The sequence below is a fragment of the Bemisia tabaci genome, chromosome 10 (genome assembly GCF_918797505.1).
Source record: "Bemisia tabaci chromosome 10, PGI_BMITA_v3".
In the NCBI taxonomy this organism is placed as follows: domain Eukaryota; kingdom Metazoa; phylum Arthropoda; class Insecta; order Hemiptera; family Aleyrodidae; genus Bemisia; species Bemisia tabaci.
The window spans coordinates 10,088,032-10,106,305 of NC_092802.1; the positions used below are offsets into that span (position 1 = coordinate 10,088,032).

The window sequence follows — 18,274 nt, forward strand, 5'->3', positions numbered from 1 at the left end:
AAAAACCTGGGTCATATTTTCAAAATCTAAATAAAGCGGACTCATCTAGAGACGATAATCTGTCGATAGCCGCAAAAATCATGAAAATCTGCCCGGTAGAACGCTGAAACTAAGCGTTCCCAGGAACGCAAATGTAGGAGGTCTCGGATCGAATCCCTTCGGCGAAGACAAATTTTCAAGGAATGGAGGAGTTCATCTGCAGAAAAATAATTCATTCAGCCTTGATCCCTGAAAACTTGAAAGTCCAGAGAATGATTATGTTCCTTCATGTGTACTAACTTCCAACCTGGTAATCATTCAAAGTTGCAGAGTTGTCGATACGATTAAAAACTCGAATGTACCCTTAAAAAAAAAAGAAAATACATTAAATAAAAGGTATAGATACTTTAATTAAGGTGAATCTTCAGCTGTAGTTCCGAAAAAATCCACCATGTCGCGCTGCTAAAATGCGGCTCCGAAATCAGTGATTATTTGAATATCATGACGGATATATTAAATTCTAAGACTCATTGTTCTAGTAGCATACGTCCGGAATGCTCAGAAACAAACGCGAGCTTTGAAAGTTCAATAATAAAAGCTATAACTTAATCCCAGTTTCTCTCATGGAATATCTGTAGGTGCGAGAGAGGTAGCTCACGGTGGGAGAGATATCTGCAACTGCTGAGAGCGGTCAATCGCGATTGGTTGCATCAAGGTCATCATGCTTAGCCCTACTTTTTTCCGGGATCAAGTTTCAGATCTTCAGAAATTACTTTTCACGTCTTTTTTAGTATCAATTGGAAGAAGAATGTTATGGCTAGAACGTATGACTCTTCGATTATAATTATTAGAAATTCCTTTTTTCATGAAAGCTCAATGACTCACGCACGGCTGTACGGACTCTAATAGCGTGGACCAAAAAATCATAACACAGCGGTGGCGCTCCCTGCGCGGAAAAATTTCTTATTCCACACCGCTGAAGATTGACCTAAAGCGTCAGGGATTTTGCAGGCGAGTGTCTCTTTTCTACAAAATGATCAAAATTCAATGGCTGTGACATTGTAAAGGTTATGTAAAATATCTGGAACGTAATGTCAGTATTATGCATTCTAGAATATACTCGGGATGCCAAAGAAAACGCTTCTTTTGAAAACAAAGAGCGGCAACTTTGAGGATGTGCACCTAAATAATCGCCTCAGTCGTATTGACGTAATAACATTACGGAGGCTATATCAGTGTGACGGTGAGTCAAAGTATACTTTGTAATATCATTAAGGGACCACGCCCTATTGCCGCTTTGTAGCCCAACCCCCCAGGCGTTTCGCGCAGTGTTCTGCTCTTCCCCGGGCGCCATGCGCTAAATGCGCCTAAAAATCGGGCCTTGGCGCCTAAAAATTGAGGGGGGGGGGAGGGCTGAGCCATCGTGGCGCCTAAAAAATTTGACAGGCTGAACTCGCATTCGGGAAGCAGCAGTAGCGAGGAAGCTCTCTCCATACGCACCGTTCGCAGCATCGCCATGGCCCGTATGCAAAAATTTAATTTGGCTCCTAAAAAATAGTAGATGGCTCCTAAAAATTGGGCTTTCCGGCCAAGGTAGCTCCTAAAATTTTAATGGGAAGGCAGAACAATGGTTTCGCGCCTCTAACGTATAAGAAAAATCTATAGATCAAAAATTTCTCGCCAAACTTCATTGTGTATCACATTATTCGAATCAGTTTCCTTTCACTTTTTGAACTTTACACCGATGTAACACCGTTTGTATCTATTTTGCTTTTTCATTGGGCCGTATAATACTGTGCAACACCTCTGTTGTGAAATAGTTGCTTCAGGCGCCGCCGCACGGCGGCCAGCGCGAAACGCGCATTGGCGCCTACAAACCTACGTGGATACTTCAAGCATTCTGCAATGCGTGAAGTATCCACTTAGGTTTGTAGGCGCCAGTGAGCCTCTCGCGCTGGCAGCGCACCGCGCCGCTCTGTTAGGCTTTAATATTTAGCGTTTTTTAACTCATGATTTTGAAATGTTAGCACACTCTGCATCGATTATTCTCATTTAAATTGATGCCTTTACATTTGATATATATATATAAGGTATATTGTACATTCAATATTTTAAGGATAGAAATAAAACCAAATATTCACCAATGACAATTTAAAAAAGATAATTCAAAAGGAGAAAGTAATAATATTTCATTTAGAAAATGAGCAACCATGACAGCACCTCCTTCTCTCTCAATTTCTCATTTCCATATTGTCAATATAGTTTTACATACCGACTAAAATATAACGCTTGGACCGATAAGTCACTGTTGCTTATTTTACGTGTGGGCGTAAACTACTGGACAAAAAAGGCGCGCGAACAAAAAATCGTTGACAAAATGTCCTGAAACCTTAATGTGAGCTGAAAGTGTTAACGTCTTTATTAGGAGTTGACTGCAGCATTTTTATAATGCGCAAACCATGTTTCACGTGAGATTCTGGTTAGGAAACATGTCTCAGAATGCTTAAATTCCCACATCGTCTAATGGGTCCAATGTGTGCAAATACGGTTAGTGAATTTTTGACTTTTTTGATAAGCGCATCGTTATTTTTGTGCTTTACCTCGGGTGAATTATAGGTAAAATACCTGTAATTCTTAATAGAAACGGACCAATCGGAATTTGAAGTTTCGGTCTAATATTCAAAGTGACACGTGATAAGGATCTTATTTTTGAAGGGTCTTTATTTTCGCAATTAAGACGTAAAAGTCGTGAACCTTTAAAAAAATGTTGAGAGTTTTCTTTCTCTAATACATATTAAGCACATGAATTAATATTTTGATCTTTCTCATTTTTTGGACGTATCTCGTTCAAACATGTGACTACAACCATGCATCAAAATGAAACATATATTCCGTAGACGATGTCCTGAGTTTTCTCCATGACAGTTTATTTTTTCAGGAGCAAAACAGCAGCCAAGCTGGCCTTTTGATGTCTTTTGCAACTTTGACAAAGACAATTGCGGATTCGTGTGGTATGCTGGAGGCACTTGGTCATGGATCGAAATAACTGGTTTGTCTGAAATTACAAAAGTGGCTTCCAGCCTAACCCAAGTAGCGGTGATCGATATAGGTTGCGATTTGATCGGAAAATGTATCGCGATTTTATCAACGTCGATTTATTGTCACATTATCGGCAGTGGCGTGGCGTGTTTTGCGATATATCGATTGATCGGCTATTTAAACCTATGAAAAAGTATCGATAAACAGGGTGTTCGCAGAGAACACCTTAATAATCGATTATTTACCACAGCTTCAAATGGGGAAATATCGATAGATCGCAAAGCACGCCACGTCACTGATTATCGGGTAGAAAATTGCAGTTTCATCGCTTCAACGCAAATGAACAACTATCTATCGCGATATTATCGAACCAAAAATCGTAAAATATTGAGATTAAAGTCCAAGTCAATCAAAAGCTATTTTATACAGAGATATAATTGCGACACGATCGAGAATAATTGCTCAGATATCGATGATTTTAGCGCTTTTATCGCCAAAAATCGTACAAATCGGAGAAGGAAAATTCACAAATATGTCCTAAAAATTTCCATATCGGATTTGGAGAGAGACACTGTTGTCGTATTTTCGCGGTATCAATATAAGCTTCCACGCAGAGATAGATTTTTTTTTTTTTTTTTTTTTTTTTTTTTTTTTTTTTTTTTTTTTTACCGTAACTACTACAAGAATATTTCTTGTATCTAACTACATGATTTAAAACTAAACTACACACTTTCAGTGTGTTTACAGAGTAACGGTAGATATTAAAATCACTATCTAAAAAACAGGAATTATATAATCCTCTGTCCTTTTTTTTAGAAATATTAAAACGTATAAGTTTTTAGTTTATTCACTCAACGTTTTTCCTTTCGCAATGGAATATATTTCTCTCTATATTATGTAACTTGTTTTGCAGACGAAGGCAGAGGTGGTTATTTGGTGAGCTGGCTAGTTCAACCAAATTTTAAGGTAAATGTCAACATTCGGAGCATCAATTTTCATGGTTTGAGTCCTTTTGGCACTCCGCGTTCACAAGAAGGATGTATCAGATTTGTGTATACGCCGATAATTGACGTCGGATATGTTATCTTACAGGTATGTGCAGATCTTTTTCATCTAGGTAATAAATATTTGCACGCGATTGTGGATTCGGCCTCTGCACAAGGTATAAATTAAAGCCACACGCAACATTTTTCCTCCTCAAAAATGTATGCGTAAAACAAATTACACAACGAATCAAATCAACCCCTTTGTAAGATATATGTGTTCCCGATCAACATTTGTTAAATGGTAAATATACAAATGACGTCATTTGTATAATTTAGGTAACTTTCATGTGAGCTGATATGTTAAAATTTCATCCAAGAGTTGATTTTCGAACTCCCCGTTAAGTTTGAATCGTTTGCTATGTAAGATATTGCAGAAAAATATGTAGCTCCTTTCCTAGTTTAGACCTTTGCCTAGTGGCCCGTTTTTCTTTTAGTCCAGTCAATCTAGCATTTTTCTGGGAAAATCTATATATAGAAGGTTTTTTTGCGGAAACATGTTGCATTAGGCTACCAGAACAACATATCAAAAGTTTACCAAAATCGGCCGTCCGCTAAGGCCGCCATCTTGAAAAAAGGGGGGGCGGGGGGCCAAAATACGCCGCCGGCGACCGGTTTTTAGCTTATATCTTGAAAAATATCGATCCTACGGAAAAATGTCACTGAACCTTTTAAAAAGATCATAAAATTTCCTATTAGAAACACTATACATTTATCAAGTTGCGACTTCTGGTTCGTGAGATATGGCGGTAGTTTCCTGCGGCTAGGAAAGTCAAATCTTGCGAGAAATCACGTTTTTTCAACAAAATCTGTAATTATCTTAAAAACGGCGAGTCTGAGGCAAAAAAGTGTTCTCACCGGAATGAAAGAGCATGAAATTTCCATGCTTAAAATGCTTATGAATTCACTAGGGGGTCCGCCCCCGGAGCGCTATGCGGTCCGAACCAACGGCGACTACTACGCGGTGAGGCTCGGCTTGGCCGCGCCATGCATTGTTGCGGTCCAAGATGAAACGGCTTCACTTTTTTGGTAGATTTACCGCGAGGGTAAGTCATATTATCCATTTAAATATGTGCTAATTTCCTTTCATCATGAACCCCCCCCCCCCTCCTCCCCCTTTAGGTCATGTATGTTGTATAGTTAACAAATGTCAACGGTCGCGCTTGAAGATAATGTTATTATTTTATGATTTCTTATTCAAACTAAATTTGTCAAAAAATCCTCCTTTTTCAAAGTAACTAAAAGGAAATGAATTAATACAAAATATAGAAATAGGAATAAGACAAGCATTTCTTCGTTTATTACCTTAAGCGGTGGAATCGTTTATTAATACCTATGTGTTGAAAAGCATGATGGTCTTGAAGGTTCAATTGTTTTTGATGGATACGAACAAAAAGCGTTGAAAGGTGACGACGTTATAGCTTTAAGAAATGTCCTGCCTTAATTTTTTGTGAGGACACTCCTCTATCCGTGGCCAAGGACTTGCTTCTATCTATAATGAAAAGAATAAGGCGCGTTTGATTTGCTTGCTATCGAAACACTTTTCTACAGGGAGTCAAAAGTTAATGTATCTCAAGCAGAGGACGATGCGGATACTCTCATTGTAAATGAAGCTCTTAGTCTGCCGAGAGGAACGAAGAAACAAGTTGTTATCGTTGGTAGAGTACCTATATTGAGAGAGTATGGCCACTGGGCCCCATGGAGAGACTTTTAGGACCCAAAAATGGCGGTGCTTTGTTTTGGTTTTTGTGGATAGGAGGGGGTCATTGCCAGCTTTTGACGGTTTTCACCAACCGCACTTGCTGCCAACCTTACTACATCTAAGATAATTTTTCTCAAAAATTGCACACGATTAGCCTTAAAAATATGTAAAGAATCGCAATAGTGCATTCGGGTAAATTTCTCGTTACGATAAGCAAAGAAAACTACAATTTGAGTCATTTTGCATCACATTAATTTATGGCGTCCGCCATTTTTGGGTCCTAAGGGCTCCATTCAGCCTAAGATGGCTCAGCCAATCAGAGGTGGTAACACCGGTGGCCATACTCTCTCAATATAGGTACTCTAATCGTTGGTGAAGACATTGACCTCCTTGTTCTAATGATAGCTTTGACGCCTGCATCAAGCGACGTCCTATTACTCAAACCAGGTAAGGGCAAATATGCAGCCCAAATTTTTAGCTCAAATCAATTGCGAACATCGAATGTAAATTTGAAGAAAAGCATTCTGTTTATCCATGTCGTCAGTGGATGTGATACTACTTCAGCATTTCGTGGCAAGGGCAAAGGCAAATTTATTAAACTGTTGGAAAAATGTGGCGAAGTCTCTTGTATTGCTGAGAAATTTGATGAAACCGACTGCACTCAAGATGAGCTTTGTCAAGCGGGTGAGCAACTCGTTCTTTTGCTGTATGGTGCTGAAAAATCAGTTACTGCTTTGAACAAATGCAGATTTCAATGTTTTAATCGTGCTTTGGCAAGGCAAAAACTGAGGTGAAACTGCAAACGTTGCCTCCAACTTCAGATGCGTGCAAACAACACTTCCTTCGTGTATATTATCAAGTTCAACTCTAGAGAGGAAGAAAACGGAATCCCAAAGAATGGGGGTGGAAATCTTCGGAACTCAGGCTTCTCCTTGTGCCTATGCTCAACCCGCCTGCCCCCCCCCCCCCCCAAAGAACTTTTACAAATCATCTCATGTACATGTTCGAAAGGCTGTAGTAACCGCTGCTCTTGTAATTGAGCTGGTCTACCATGCAGTGACATTTGTCTACATTGTTCCGGCTTGGGATGCAGCAATCAAGCAGAAACACTGATCGAAGAGGAAGCAGAGGATGAATTTAAACTCCTTCTTTCTATATTTTGTATTAATTCATTTCCTTTTAGTTACTTTGAAAAAGGAGGATTTTTTGACAAATTTAGTTTGAATAAGAAATCATAAAATAATAACATTATCTTCAAGCGCGACCGTTGACATTTGTTAACTATACAACATACATGACCTAAAGGGGGAGGAGGGGGGGGGGGGTTCATGATGAAAGGAAATTAGCACATATTTAAATGGATAATATGACTTACCCTCGCGGTAAATCTACCAAAAAAGTGAAGCCGTTTCATCTTGGACCGCAACAATGCATGGCGCGGCCAAGCCGAGCCTCACCGCGTAGTAGTCGCCGTTGGTTCGGACCGCATAGCGCTCCGGGGGCGGACCCCCTAGTGAATTCATAAGCATTTTAAGCATGGAAATTTCATGCTCTTTCATTCCGGTGAGAACACTTTTTTGCCTCAGACTCGCCGTTTTTAAGATAATTACAGATTTTGTTGAAAAAACGTGATTTCTCGCAAGATTTGACTTTCCTAGCCGCAGGAAACTACCGCCATATCTCACGAACCAGAAGTCGCAACTTGATAAATGTATAGTGTTTCTAATAGGAAATTTTATGATCTTTTTAAAAGGTTCAGTGACATTTTTCCGTAGGATCGATATTTTTCAAGATATAAGCTAAAAACCGGTCGCCGGCGGCGTATTTTGGCCCCCCGCCCCCCCTTTTTTCAAGATGGCGGCCTTAGCGGACGGCCGATTTTGGTAAACTTTTGATATGTTGTTCTGGTAGCCTAATGCAACATGTTTCCGCAAAAAAACCTTCTATATATGGATTTTCCCAGATGACCCTTATTTAGAGCTAAATTGACTGGACTATTTATTGTTATCTGAAATTGTAATTTTTTTTATTTTTCGAAGAAAGTACGAAAGAACCGCTTTGTACAGTTAAATTGCTATTGCCAAAAAATCTTCAACGGGATGCTATACCTACATTGATACTAAAATAACTTTATTCATGGGGAAGTAAATTAGTAAAACTGCTAATATGAAGATCGAAATTTGCAACAATAGTTTGGTGCTTTTATCTGGCAAGATGTTGATTTGTATTGTGATAGGATCACATCCCTGAAATTTTCTTGGTCAGCCTACTGCATAACGAACCCCGAATTTTATTGTACAGTTATTGACACGAAAAATATAATACTTTGAATGCTTTTAGCAGTAAACATTTGACAACTGGCGTTTAATTGTTTTTTCTTCAATATTTCATGCATAAGCATCATCCGTTCTGTTTATTATTGACTCAGCTCTTCCAAATAAAACTGAGGTCGTCCCTTGACATCCGCCTACATACGAGCAGCAAATCGATATCACTTTGGTCCATACAAGCAGATAACCGGTTCAAAGGAGGAAAATCGTTCTCAGCTGCGGTTACCATTGACGTTACACAGCCATTCAGGGTAGGTATTTATTAAAATGTGATCGAGATCACTTCGTCTAAATCTTAAGCATCACTTCAGTACCCCTCCCTCCCTCGTTTAGAGTCTCCTCCTTGGATAAAATAAAACGAAAGCATAGATTTGGAGATTCCGCAAGCGAGATACGCTTTCCTGCTGTAGCTTCACCGTCGATATGAAAATCAATCAATGTACACGCTGGAAAATAAGTACATTGGATCTAGAGTCCAGACTCTTGGATAAATTGATAAGAAAAAATACGCTTGATTCGATCGGATTTTTGCTTGAATCAAAACGAAATCCGCTTAAATTAAGAGGTTTGGTTCTAGATTTAAGCTAGATTCTGATTGAATCAAGAGCACTTTTTCTTGTCGATGCTTTTAAGAGTCTGGACTCCAGATCCAATGTGTTTTTTTTTTCAGTGCACCTGTAATAATTGTGAGTTTTATCGAAAGATTTTGTAGTTTTTGGAAAAATTAAAGTAATTAGCTCTACCCAAACTCTAAGATACAAAATTGGTTCTGAATCGATTATCAAGGTGTCGTTGCAAACGCACTGTTTATCGATCCTTTACCATAGGTTTAAATGGCAGATCAATCGATATATTGCAAAGCACGTCACGGGTCACGCCACTGCTTACATCTACACTGAAAAAAAGGTATGGTAACGGCTACTATAAGTCTACTTAATTTTTTACACAGTGATACTATGTAGTGAAAATGACCAGAATTATAGTAGTATTCACCAGAATTCAGGTAATTCTTAACACAATATTGTAAATGCTACCATACAATCTGGTGTTAATTACTATACTCGGATCACTGTGTCTGAGTATGGTAAAATCTAAAATAATTTTTCTCAGTGTAATATAAAATCTTTCAGCTTGAGTTCCAGACAGACTACTACATCTCTGACCCTGAAGCGAGACCCGCTGTGATAATCGACGATTTGAAAGTGAGTTACACGCCGTGTGATTTAAAACGCATTGCGTCCTCGTCGCGATCGAATGGTCGTGGTCAGTCTAACAAATCTAATGGCAAAAAAACGTGGTTCCAGCAAGTAAGCCTCGGTCAGTCTCTGAGGAACTATTTCAGATCTTCCTCAACATCATCTCAGCGAAGGTCGCCCTCAGGATCACCATCAGGGTCACCCTTACGATCGGATTCATACACCAGCGAATGAATATAAGTAAAGGAACTCTTAAAAAGGCATTCATGTTTTAAAAATCGTACATAGACCCATTTGAGTAAAAAGCTCACTTGAGTAGGCTCATAGTGTCTTTTCCTTTAATTTTTTGTTTGCCGGCTGAAAATGCGGGTGTGATCCCTGCGAAACGTCCCGGGTTTCTTATTTTATTTTATGTGTTTCCTTTTATTATTTGCGGCCTTAGCCCCGTTTCTAGTTGTTTCTATGTTTGAGTATTTCTTTGACAGCCAATGGAGAATTTGCATGGACATTTTTTTATTGCTACATCTGAGCGTGCTTGAAGAGCAGCAGCGGATCCAGCAATTCGGTAAAACCGGATTCCCTCCATATAAACCTATGTTCAATAATCGATTCTTATCGGAGCACCTGGCCCCTTCAAGAATCGATATATCTCCATAGGTTTAAATGGGGAAAAACAATGTTGCCAGTCTGCTGGATCCGCCAATGTTAAAGAGCTGAAGTCTGATGAAGGAGATAGTATAAGTGGATGTATCTCTGCTAAAAGGAACCAGAGAAGAGACGGGTGGGAAATATGAGGTGTGCTCTACAGGGCTGCCTGTGAAACAATGTAAAAGTGGGATTTTTCATTAAATCCATCGGATCTAAGCGCCAAAATATGCGGCTTTTATGAACCGTGAGCTTACCCCAACAGCGCATGAGTGAAGGAGCCGGCAGCCACCTAGCCGGGCGGTCCTTTTGTCGCCGCTGACGTCACTGGCGCTTTATAATTCCCATGCAATCTTACAGCGCGAGAACTAACGAACACACTCCTTCTTTCCCGCCCGTTCCTTTTAGCAGAAATACGTTCAAATATGCATTTAAAATTTAGGAAATGCACCGCCTAGTGACGTCATTGGGCGGTATTTCCCATTGAAAAACACATGTATTTTAGAGGATCAAATCATGTTGTCATATCTCCTCCAATACCCAATTGTTTAATTTCGGGATCAAGGGTATCTCTCAGTTCTCTCCATAGTTTTCACTAAAACACGAAATCCATCAAACTTTAGACACCTGCAAATTCTCCATTCAGCTTTTCCCTCACGAAAGAAAGTAACGACATTTCGATGTTGTGAAATATCCCTTCACTAATCGAATATTTTCCGAGTGAAGCTTAGGAATTTTTACTGAAAATTTCACTGATTTTTCTTCTGATCTCGTGCAAATTTCAGAAATTTTTGTGTCATAAATTCTTCAGGTACATTCTTGTGAAAAATTGAATTGTTTGAATCAAGTTTGCAAACTTGGAATGAAGTTGTGTTCCTACGCCCAGGAAACGACAAATTAAGTTCAAACCAAGCAAATGCGAGAGGAAAATTTTATATTTTAAATTTATTGAGAGGCTCCTTTTGAAAATGTGAAAGCTGCCTGCGCATGCTTAGCAACATGGATGAAACACTTTGACCCGAAGAAATTTAGATGTATTTTTCATTTTAGGATAATACGGAAAATTTGAGAATCTGCAACTCGCCGAGTCATTTATTTCAACATACCATTCTTTTGCAAATTTTACAGCATTGACAATTCATTTGACATTTCAAATTTTAATTGGAAGAATAATGGACATTGTCTTATTCAATGTTTTATACTTTTTTAAGTAATTAATTTACGACATGCAACATGCTTACACCCGTGGTCAAATAGTTGTATGTCACGCCTGCTGTAAACGAACTCAAATATCGGGTTCCACAGGAAAAGGAGCTTATTTACCTCGATTGCAACGTTGCAAACCCCAGTTCATGCTTCAATTTCAATCAATATTTTTAAAAAGATACGCACAGACTTGCTGACAAATGTACAAGAATTTTTCGAACGATTTTAATTGAAATTACGGGAAATGTCGCCACATTATTTTTAGTCCTATTTTCCTTTTTTTTGTTTTTTACCGAAAAAAAAACCCCGGTCCCTGATTCTAAATCGTAGCTATTACGATAGTTATTTTGGTTTTTTATAGTGAAAATTAGAAGGGAGTCATAAATAATGACGCGTCTCCTAAGTGTCACAGTAATTTTAGCGTTCGTCCCGCCAGCGAGAGTCTGTGAAGAGATTCCCGCAGTTTGACGCGCCTTCAATCCGGCGGAGCTGCAACATGCTTACACTCGTGGTCAAATAGTTGTATGTCACGCCTGAAGTAAACGAGCTTAAATATCGATGGTTCCACACGAAAATGAGCTTAATTACCTAGATTGCAACGTTGCAAACCACAGTTAATGCTTCAATTTCAATCCATATCTTTAAAAAGATACGCACAGATTTGCTGACAAATGTACAAGAATTTTTCGAACGATTTTAATTGATCACGGGAAAGGCTGCTGCACAAAAAAATGACATTCCTCCTGAAATTAATCGTTCTCTCGGGAGCACTTCATTTTCCCGGTAAATCTTTGCGTTATACATATAGAAAAAAAATAGATGATATTTTCGGTTGGATCCACAAAAGAAATAAAACAGAAATAATTTTTGGGATTCGTGTCCCATCTTTAAACTACACACCTGCGTAAAAAAATGAACTTTGGCAATTTTCACAAAACACAAAATTTTAAAGATGGTAATACAATTTTTTTCGAGCACTATACTTATCAATGAATTTGCCATAATACAATTTCGACAATTTTAAAACTCTGCTGAGAGGTTTTCCATTACATAATCTAAAACATACCAGAATAAAGCAGGAATCATGGAGTCTCATTTTTACAGCCCCAGAAAGTCTCTGAATTTCAGTGTGAGCGCATCTAGTTTTCAAGTTCGATCGATATCATCGGGATTTTATACCTCGCTTAGATCAAGGGTAAAAATTAGATCACTGGCTAAATGTTTGTTCAGCTGCGAAATCAAAATGTTACGACGTAATTTTTGATTAATAGTTGGATAACAATTCTAAGGTCAATGTGGATCCGATTTTATTGCTCATTTAAATGAAAAACTATACCTAAATTTTGATTTGAAACAAAAATGACTTACTATCATCAAAATTTGCTGACAAAATAAACAACATTAAGTATACAGCAACACCTTTTTCAGCAAGGCTGTTGTGTATGATTGCGAGGCAAAAATACAAACCGTGAGAATTGAATGAGAGGCTTATTGTGTCAATATACTTAGATACGTTTTATTGGAATATTTGATTTGTTTTTCCACCATAGTTGTTTCTCCCGAGGACAATTGTTAAAATTGATGAATAGCGATTGATTTATTTTTCAGACCTATGCATAAAAAGCAACTATAAGCTAGGAAGAAAAAATATTTTGCATAAATATTTTGTATTTTCATCGAGCGTAAGTGATCAAAAAATATTTCCTTGATTTCCAATGTAATTTAACTCCAATTCAGACGGTCAAACTTAACATCCGCGAAAAGTTTACGAAAAGTAAACTAGAAAGTCGAACGCAAAAAAATTCGATTAGTTGCCGTGCGATATGTTCAATTGACTCTCACGGATTTTCGTCAGCTTCCGGTTTGCGAAAATACAAATACAGCTTCAGCTAATGCCGGTTGTGAGATTTCTTTTCAATTTTCCGCTCAACGTTCTTTCCAATTATTGTCGTCGTCAGAAACTTCACCGTAACAATCGATATGATGTTTCTCTGTAAGAAGGCATACGGCGATCTTGCTACGAACCGCAAAGTAGCAAGCGGAGTTGAAGCCAAGGCGCTGCATGCAACTATTCGTACTCGACGGACGCGCGTGTTGCATGAGCAACAATTGAAGGCGAACCAGTATTCCTATAAATTACGCTCAACAGTAACTCGCTCGCTCACCAGCACTGCCGTGCTAAGGAAGAAGGCCGTATGAACCTTTATGCGTTGCCAAATTTCCCTGGATAAAATACGAATTTTAAGGGAAATTTGTGAATGTTTATCCTCCAATTTTTCTGTTGGTTTTGTTTGCAATTTGATCTACAATATCCAGAAATTTAAAGGAAAAATATTCATGAATTTCCTTAAAAATGAATGTCTTCTCCTGGGAGATTTGGCAGCATCTGAATGTTTATGCGTTTTTCCTTAGCATGGCCTGTAACTGAGTAGCACTGCCGTGCTAAGGAAGAAGGCCGTATGAACCTTTATGCGTTGCCAAATTTCCTTTGATAAATACGAATTTCCTGATAAACTCACTAATATCTTCCTTCCAATGTGTCAGATAATTTTGCTAGCAAGTTTACCTAACGTTCCTGATAATCTCAAGGAAAAATATTCATAGCTTTCCTCCAAAATAAACATTTTATTGAAGGGAATTTGACAACTCTCGAATGTGCATACGGGGTTCTTCCTTTGCAGGGCAGAGCAGCGATACAAGAAGAGTTTCTGAGTCGATGGGCGACTAAACTAACAGTGAAAGGTGAGTAGTTGAGGTCATCAATATCCATAAGAAGGGAGGAGTGGGGCAGCGGCAGGAACAAATCGCTTTCTATTCAGAGTCTAATTAGGGAAAAGCTCAGGGAGGGAACTTTGAAAAATATTCGCGCTGAGGGAGGCTGCCCCCGATACAAATTATCCGATCACCCGCAAGGATTGATTTCGTTAATTAGGCCTCTTTATCGTTCACCCTTACCCCTCAACCCTCGGCCTGCGCTAACTGTCTCCATTTGTTCTGTTTAACAATCAGTCTTCAACACTCCCCTGCCCCTCTGCCATGCTACCTCAAGGAACAGTACTGCCGTGCTAAGGAAAAACGCCGTATGAGCCGTCAGATGTTGCCATATTTTCTTCAAAAAGTTTTTACCCCCAAATATTTTTTTTTCGAATTTTTCAAACAATTTTGTTTGCGATTTTATGTAAAATATCTGAAAATTTGAAGGAAAACCATGCAAAACATTCCTCACAAATACATTTTTTTCTCGAGGAAATTCGGCAAATTTTCTTCCATACTACAAGCGAAGAGAGCCGTAAGTGCAAAAATGAAGTTTTGAGGAAATAGGTTCACAGCCGTCTGACCAGAAAATTTTATTTGAAAAACCCTCCGTTCTTTGCCACAATGTCACAAATCATCCGAAAGACTCCTAGAATTCGTTTAGATTATTCAAAATCGACCAATTTTATTTCAAGTACATAAAAAGGTAAGTTCATTTTTACACTAGGCTAGTATTAGGCAAGACAGGCGTAAGCGATAGCCTCTGCATGCTTTCGCAGTTGCATTTTGGGCACACAACGAACACATTTTCAGATTCGAAAATGGCAGAAAAGAGTGGCATTTCAATTGAAAGCTTTGTTTTCATTTGCTCTCTGGAGGAATATGTTTTATCTAAGACTAACGTCACTTTTTGCGCACTCACGGATTTCTCATATGTCTTCTTTTGATACAATTAAGATGAATTGTGCTGTTTTTGCTATTTCAGTGATTTCATCTTAAAGAGATTAGACGAATTTTGAGACTTACGGCCTCTTCGCTGTCACTGCAGAGTCAGTGCAAAGATGAAGTTTTGAGAAAATGAACCCAAAAGCGTCTGAGCGAAAAACGTTATTGAACTAATTATTCGTTCTTGGTAAAAGCGTCAATAATAAATTGAATGAAGAGAATAAATGAATAATTTGCATCGAGGAGATTTTATTGCTGCATCGGAGAGTGCTTAGCGAGCTGCGTTCGCAGTACTTCTCATAATTTCTTTCTGATATGGGAAATTGTGGAAAGATATATTTTAAAGTGAGAAATTCTGCCGCCTTGTGAAGTCATTAGGAAACATTTAACCCATTCCAAAATGTATTTTAGCAGATTACGTCATTTGGTGATCCTCTTATATTGTTCATTTTAGAGACCAACACTAGTAAAAAAAACCTCTTGGTTCAAGAGTGCAGTTTCTTGTCGCCGGATTTAATTAAAATGAATTTAAATGAAATTGAATCAATGCAAAATCCGCTCGAAACAAGAGTTCAAGACTCTTAAATCCGGCGACAAGAATTTGCACTCTTAAGTCAATGCACCGCGGCATTGGTCCAAGAGGTTTTTTTTTACCAGTGATCATACTCAGTTTGCTCAGTAGTTTCTTCTTTAACATGAAACTCACAAAATGTCGAACACCTGCAAATTCTCTAATTGGACTACGTTTTGCATTTAGGAGCTAAAATTCCTGGCTCAGTTTAGAAACAACGTATGTACCATTAGTTTTCCTATGTACAAAATATTTTTGTCAAATTGTAGTTTCAAATTTCAGAATGTTTTTCAATTATCCAAAAAAAAAAATGTAGCATTGTTTTGGGTTATTAAAAATCGACGGATTTCAGCTTCAACTGTACAGGTTGACCTTTTCATTTCATACAATGCAAGACAGCAGAAACTCTTGGTTTATTATTATTATTATTATTTTTAACAATTGCGAGTGGAAAAATAAATTAAACCAATAATTGAACCCGAACCGAGATATGCTCCCGGACGCATTGCGGACCAGGATCGTAAAATGAAGAGCAAACATCAAATAAGGGTTCCGAACCATTTTTCCATCCCCGAAAGGAATAACCAGGCGAGGGGTGGGGGGTTCACTACTGCTTTTCCCGGCTTTCTTTACTTTTCGAGTCAATTAATTTGCCGCCCTATTGTGCGAGTCCTCACAATAGATTCTTTGTCAATTTTCCAGCTCTATAAGTTATACTCGCGTCGTTGCCAATGTGATTTAAGTGAGTTGCCAAATTTTCGAGGAGGGCAACACTAAGCGCAATTTTGGTCAACATTATCGATTTTCAGTTTTTTATGCTAATCAATTCTTCCATATCTCAAGAACATGTAACTGCATGGAAAAGTCCTGGCTCAGTTCGGTAATAACGTATGTACCATTCGTTTCCCTATGTACAAAAATGTTTTTCCCGAACTGTAGTTTCGAATTTCAGAATATTGTCCAACTATCCAAAAAAAAATGTAGCATTGTTTGGATTATTAAAAATCAACGGATTTAAGTTTCAAGTGTACATTTTGACCTTTTCATTTCATGCAATGCAAAACAGCAGAAACGCTTAGTTTTTTTTTACTACCTAGTTTTTTTATTTTGAATATTTCCATTTAAATTTAAAAGAGAATAATCCATGCAGAGTGTGCAAATATTTCAAAATCATGAGTTGAAAAACGCTGACTCCGGGAGTTAAAATATTAGAGCCTTAGGTACACGAAGCGGAGCGGTGTGCTGCCTGCGCAAAACGCGCAGTGGCGCCTACAAACCTAAAGGGATACTTCACGCATTGCGCAATGCTTAGAGTATCTCCTTAGGTTTGAAGGCGCCAATGCGAGTTGTGCTCTGGCCAGCCGGCCGCCGGCTGTACGTTGCGTCAAAAATACATGTTTAATGAAGAGAAATTTGGCAACTCTCGAATGTTCATACGGCGTTCTTCTTTAGCACGGCAGTATAAATGTACTCAACATTAGAGTCTCTTTATACTGAGAGTCAAGACAATTCGGCTCATGGATGTCACAAACGGGAATAAAGATTACAGAAATTGAACGTTTTTCGTAATCTTTGATCGGCCCATTCTCAAATGCCTTTCTCCGTTCCTCCTCTCATTCCGTTTGTTCCTTGCCGAACCCGTAATTCCCTGGTCCATTCCAGATTATAATCTTTGCAATTGGTGAAAATGTAATCTTTATTCCCGTTTTTGACACTGTGGAGGCCTAAAACACGGGAACCAATCAGAAATGGATTCAAATTGTCTTGACTCTCAGTATAAAGGGACTCTACTCAACATCTCTCTGAAGCACGACAGGAGCATCGTGACCAATGCAATATTTTAAGCGAGATTTGGCAACAGCAGACTCGCTCCGGATCCCCGCAAAATTATTCCCCCTTTTGTGAGCCAGCCCGTGGGCCCTTTTTATTTAAAACTTGTCCGTACCTAGGTAGGCAAGAATCGCCGGATAATAATGTGTTATTATTTGTCTTGATTTCATTGTGTTGCGTCTTAGGATTCGGTTTGAAAGGAAGACGTAACCCGCCGTTTGGAGCTTGCAATTCTGCCGTGCTAAGGAAGAACGCCGTATGAACATCCTAGAGTTGCCAAATTTCCTTCGATAAAATGTTAATTTTTGAGGAGAATTATGAATATTTTTCCTTGAAATTTTCAGACGTTTTATATCAAACTACAAACACCCAATTGTGTATGCGGCGAAATAGACACTCTAAACCATGCTTTCTTTTTATGTAATCTTAATTTCGATTGTAGGGGTAAGTTAGAATTAGAAATGAAACAAAATATTAATGCACATAATTTATTAAAGTTAATGTTAGAGAGTAGGGAAAAATGGAACTTAGGCTATACCTATAGATACATAAAAGAAACAGTAGAAGATAAGATATCATTTTTTAAGACTTCTGGCAATAAGATTAATAATTCTACCCCTTTAACAGCCCCCCCCCCCCCCCCCGATGTAATGCCACCAGGCGGTTCCGGGGTCTTTGTTAAGTAAATCAATATAATTTTAAAGTTAATGTTTATTAATCCATATTAAACTTGTTAATATTATGTATCATTACTTAATAAAAGATGTTAAAAATAAAAAATAAAAAAAAAACTACAAACAAAATTACCTGAGAAATTGGTAGACACACATTCTAAAACTCTCCTGGAAATTAGTGATTTGCCAGGGGAAATGTAGCAACGCCTGAAGGCTCATACGGCGTTTTTCCTCAGCACGGCAGAATTCCACTTTGGGCACGACTCAAATCTCGCGTCGCACGGTGGATCGAGTCAATAGGAGAGGTCGGACAAAATATTGAAACTTTAAAAGCTCATAACTCCGTTTATACAAAACTTT

General features: G+C 38.4%; 2 protein-coding genes across 2 annotated transcripts in view; one reads left to right on the forward strand and one right to left on the reverse strand.

The window, feature by feature from the left end:
* The window catches only part of LOC109044729 (uncharacterized protein in vnfD 5'region), a 354,911-nt gene that overhangs the window by 233,444 nt on the left and 103,193 nt on the right, over nt 1-18,274 (reverse strand). The window lies entirely within an intron of this gene.
* LOC140225642 (uncharacterized) lies at nt 1,013-11,155 on the forward strand. Its single transcript, XM_072305214.1, has 5 exons — nt 1,013-1,222; nt 2,918-3,028; nt 3,932-4,110; nt 8,192-8,344; nt 9,224-11,155. Exons 1-5 carry the CDS (start codon nt 1,105-1,107, stop codon nt 9,521-9,523), a joined length of 861 nt encoding a protein of 286 aa, XP_072161315.1. The 5' UTR covers nt 1,013-1,104; the 3' UTR covers nt 9,524-11,155.

Excerpts from the sequence above, each read along its gene's own strand:
- LOC140225642 (XM_072305214.1), top strand. The coding sequence starts at position 1,105 with ATGCCAAAGAAAACGCTTCTTTTGAAAACAAAGAGCGGCAACTTTGAG. Across the intron at positions 1,223-2,917 it reads GAGGCTATATCAGTGTGACG|GAGCAAAACAGCAGCCAAGC; the intron begins GTGAGTCAAAGT and ends TTATTTTTTCAG. Across the intron at positions 8,345-9,223 it reads ACGTTACACAGCCATTCAGG|CTTGAGTTCCAGACAGACTA; the intron begins GTAGGTATTTAT and ends AAAATCTTTCAG.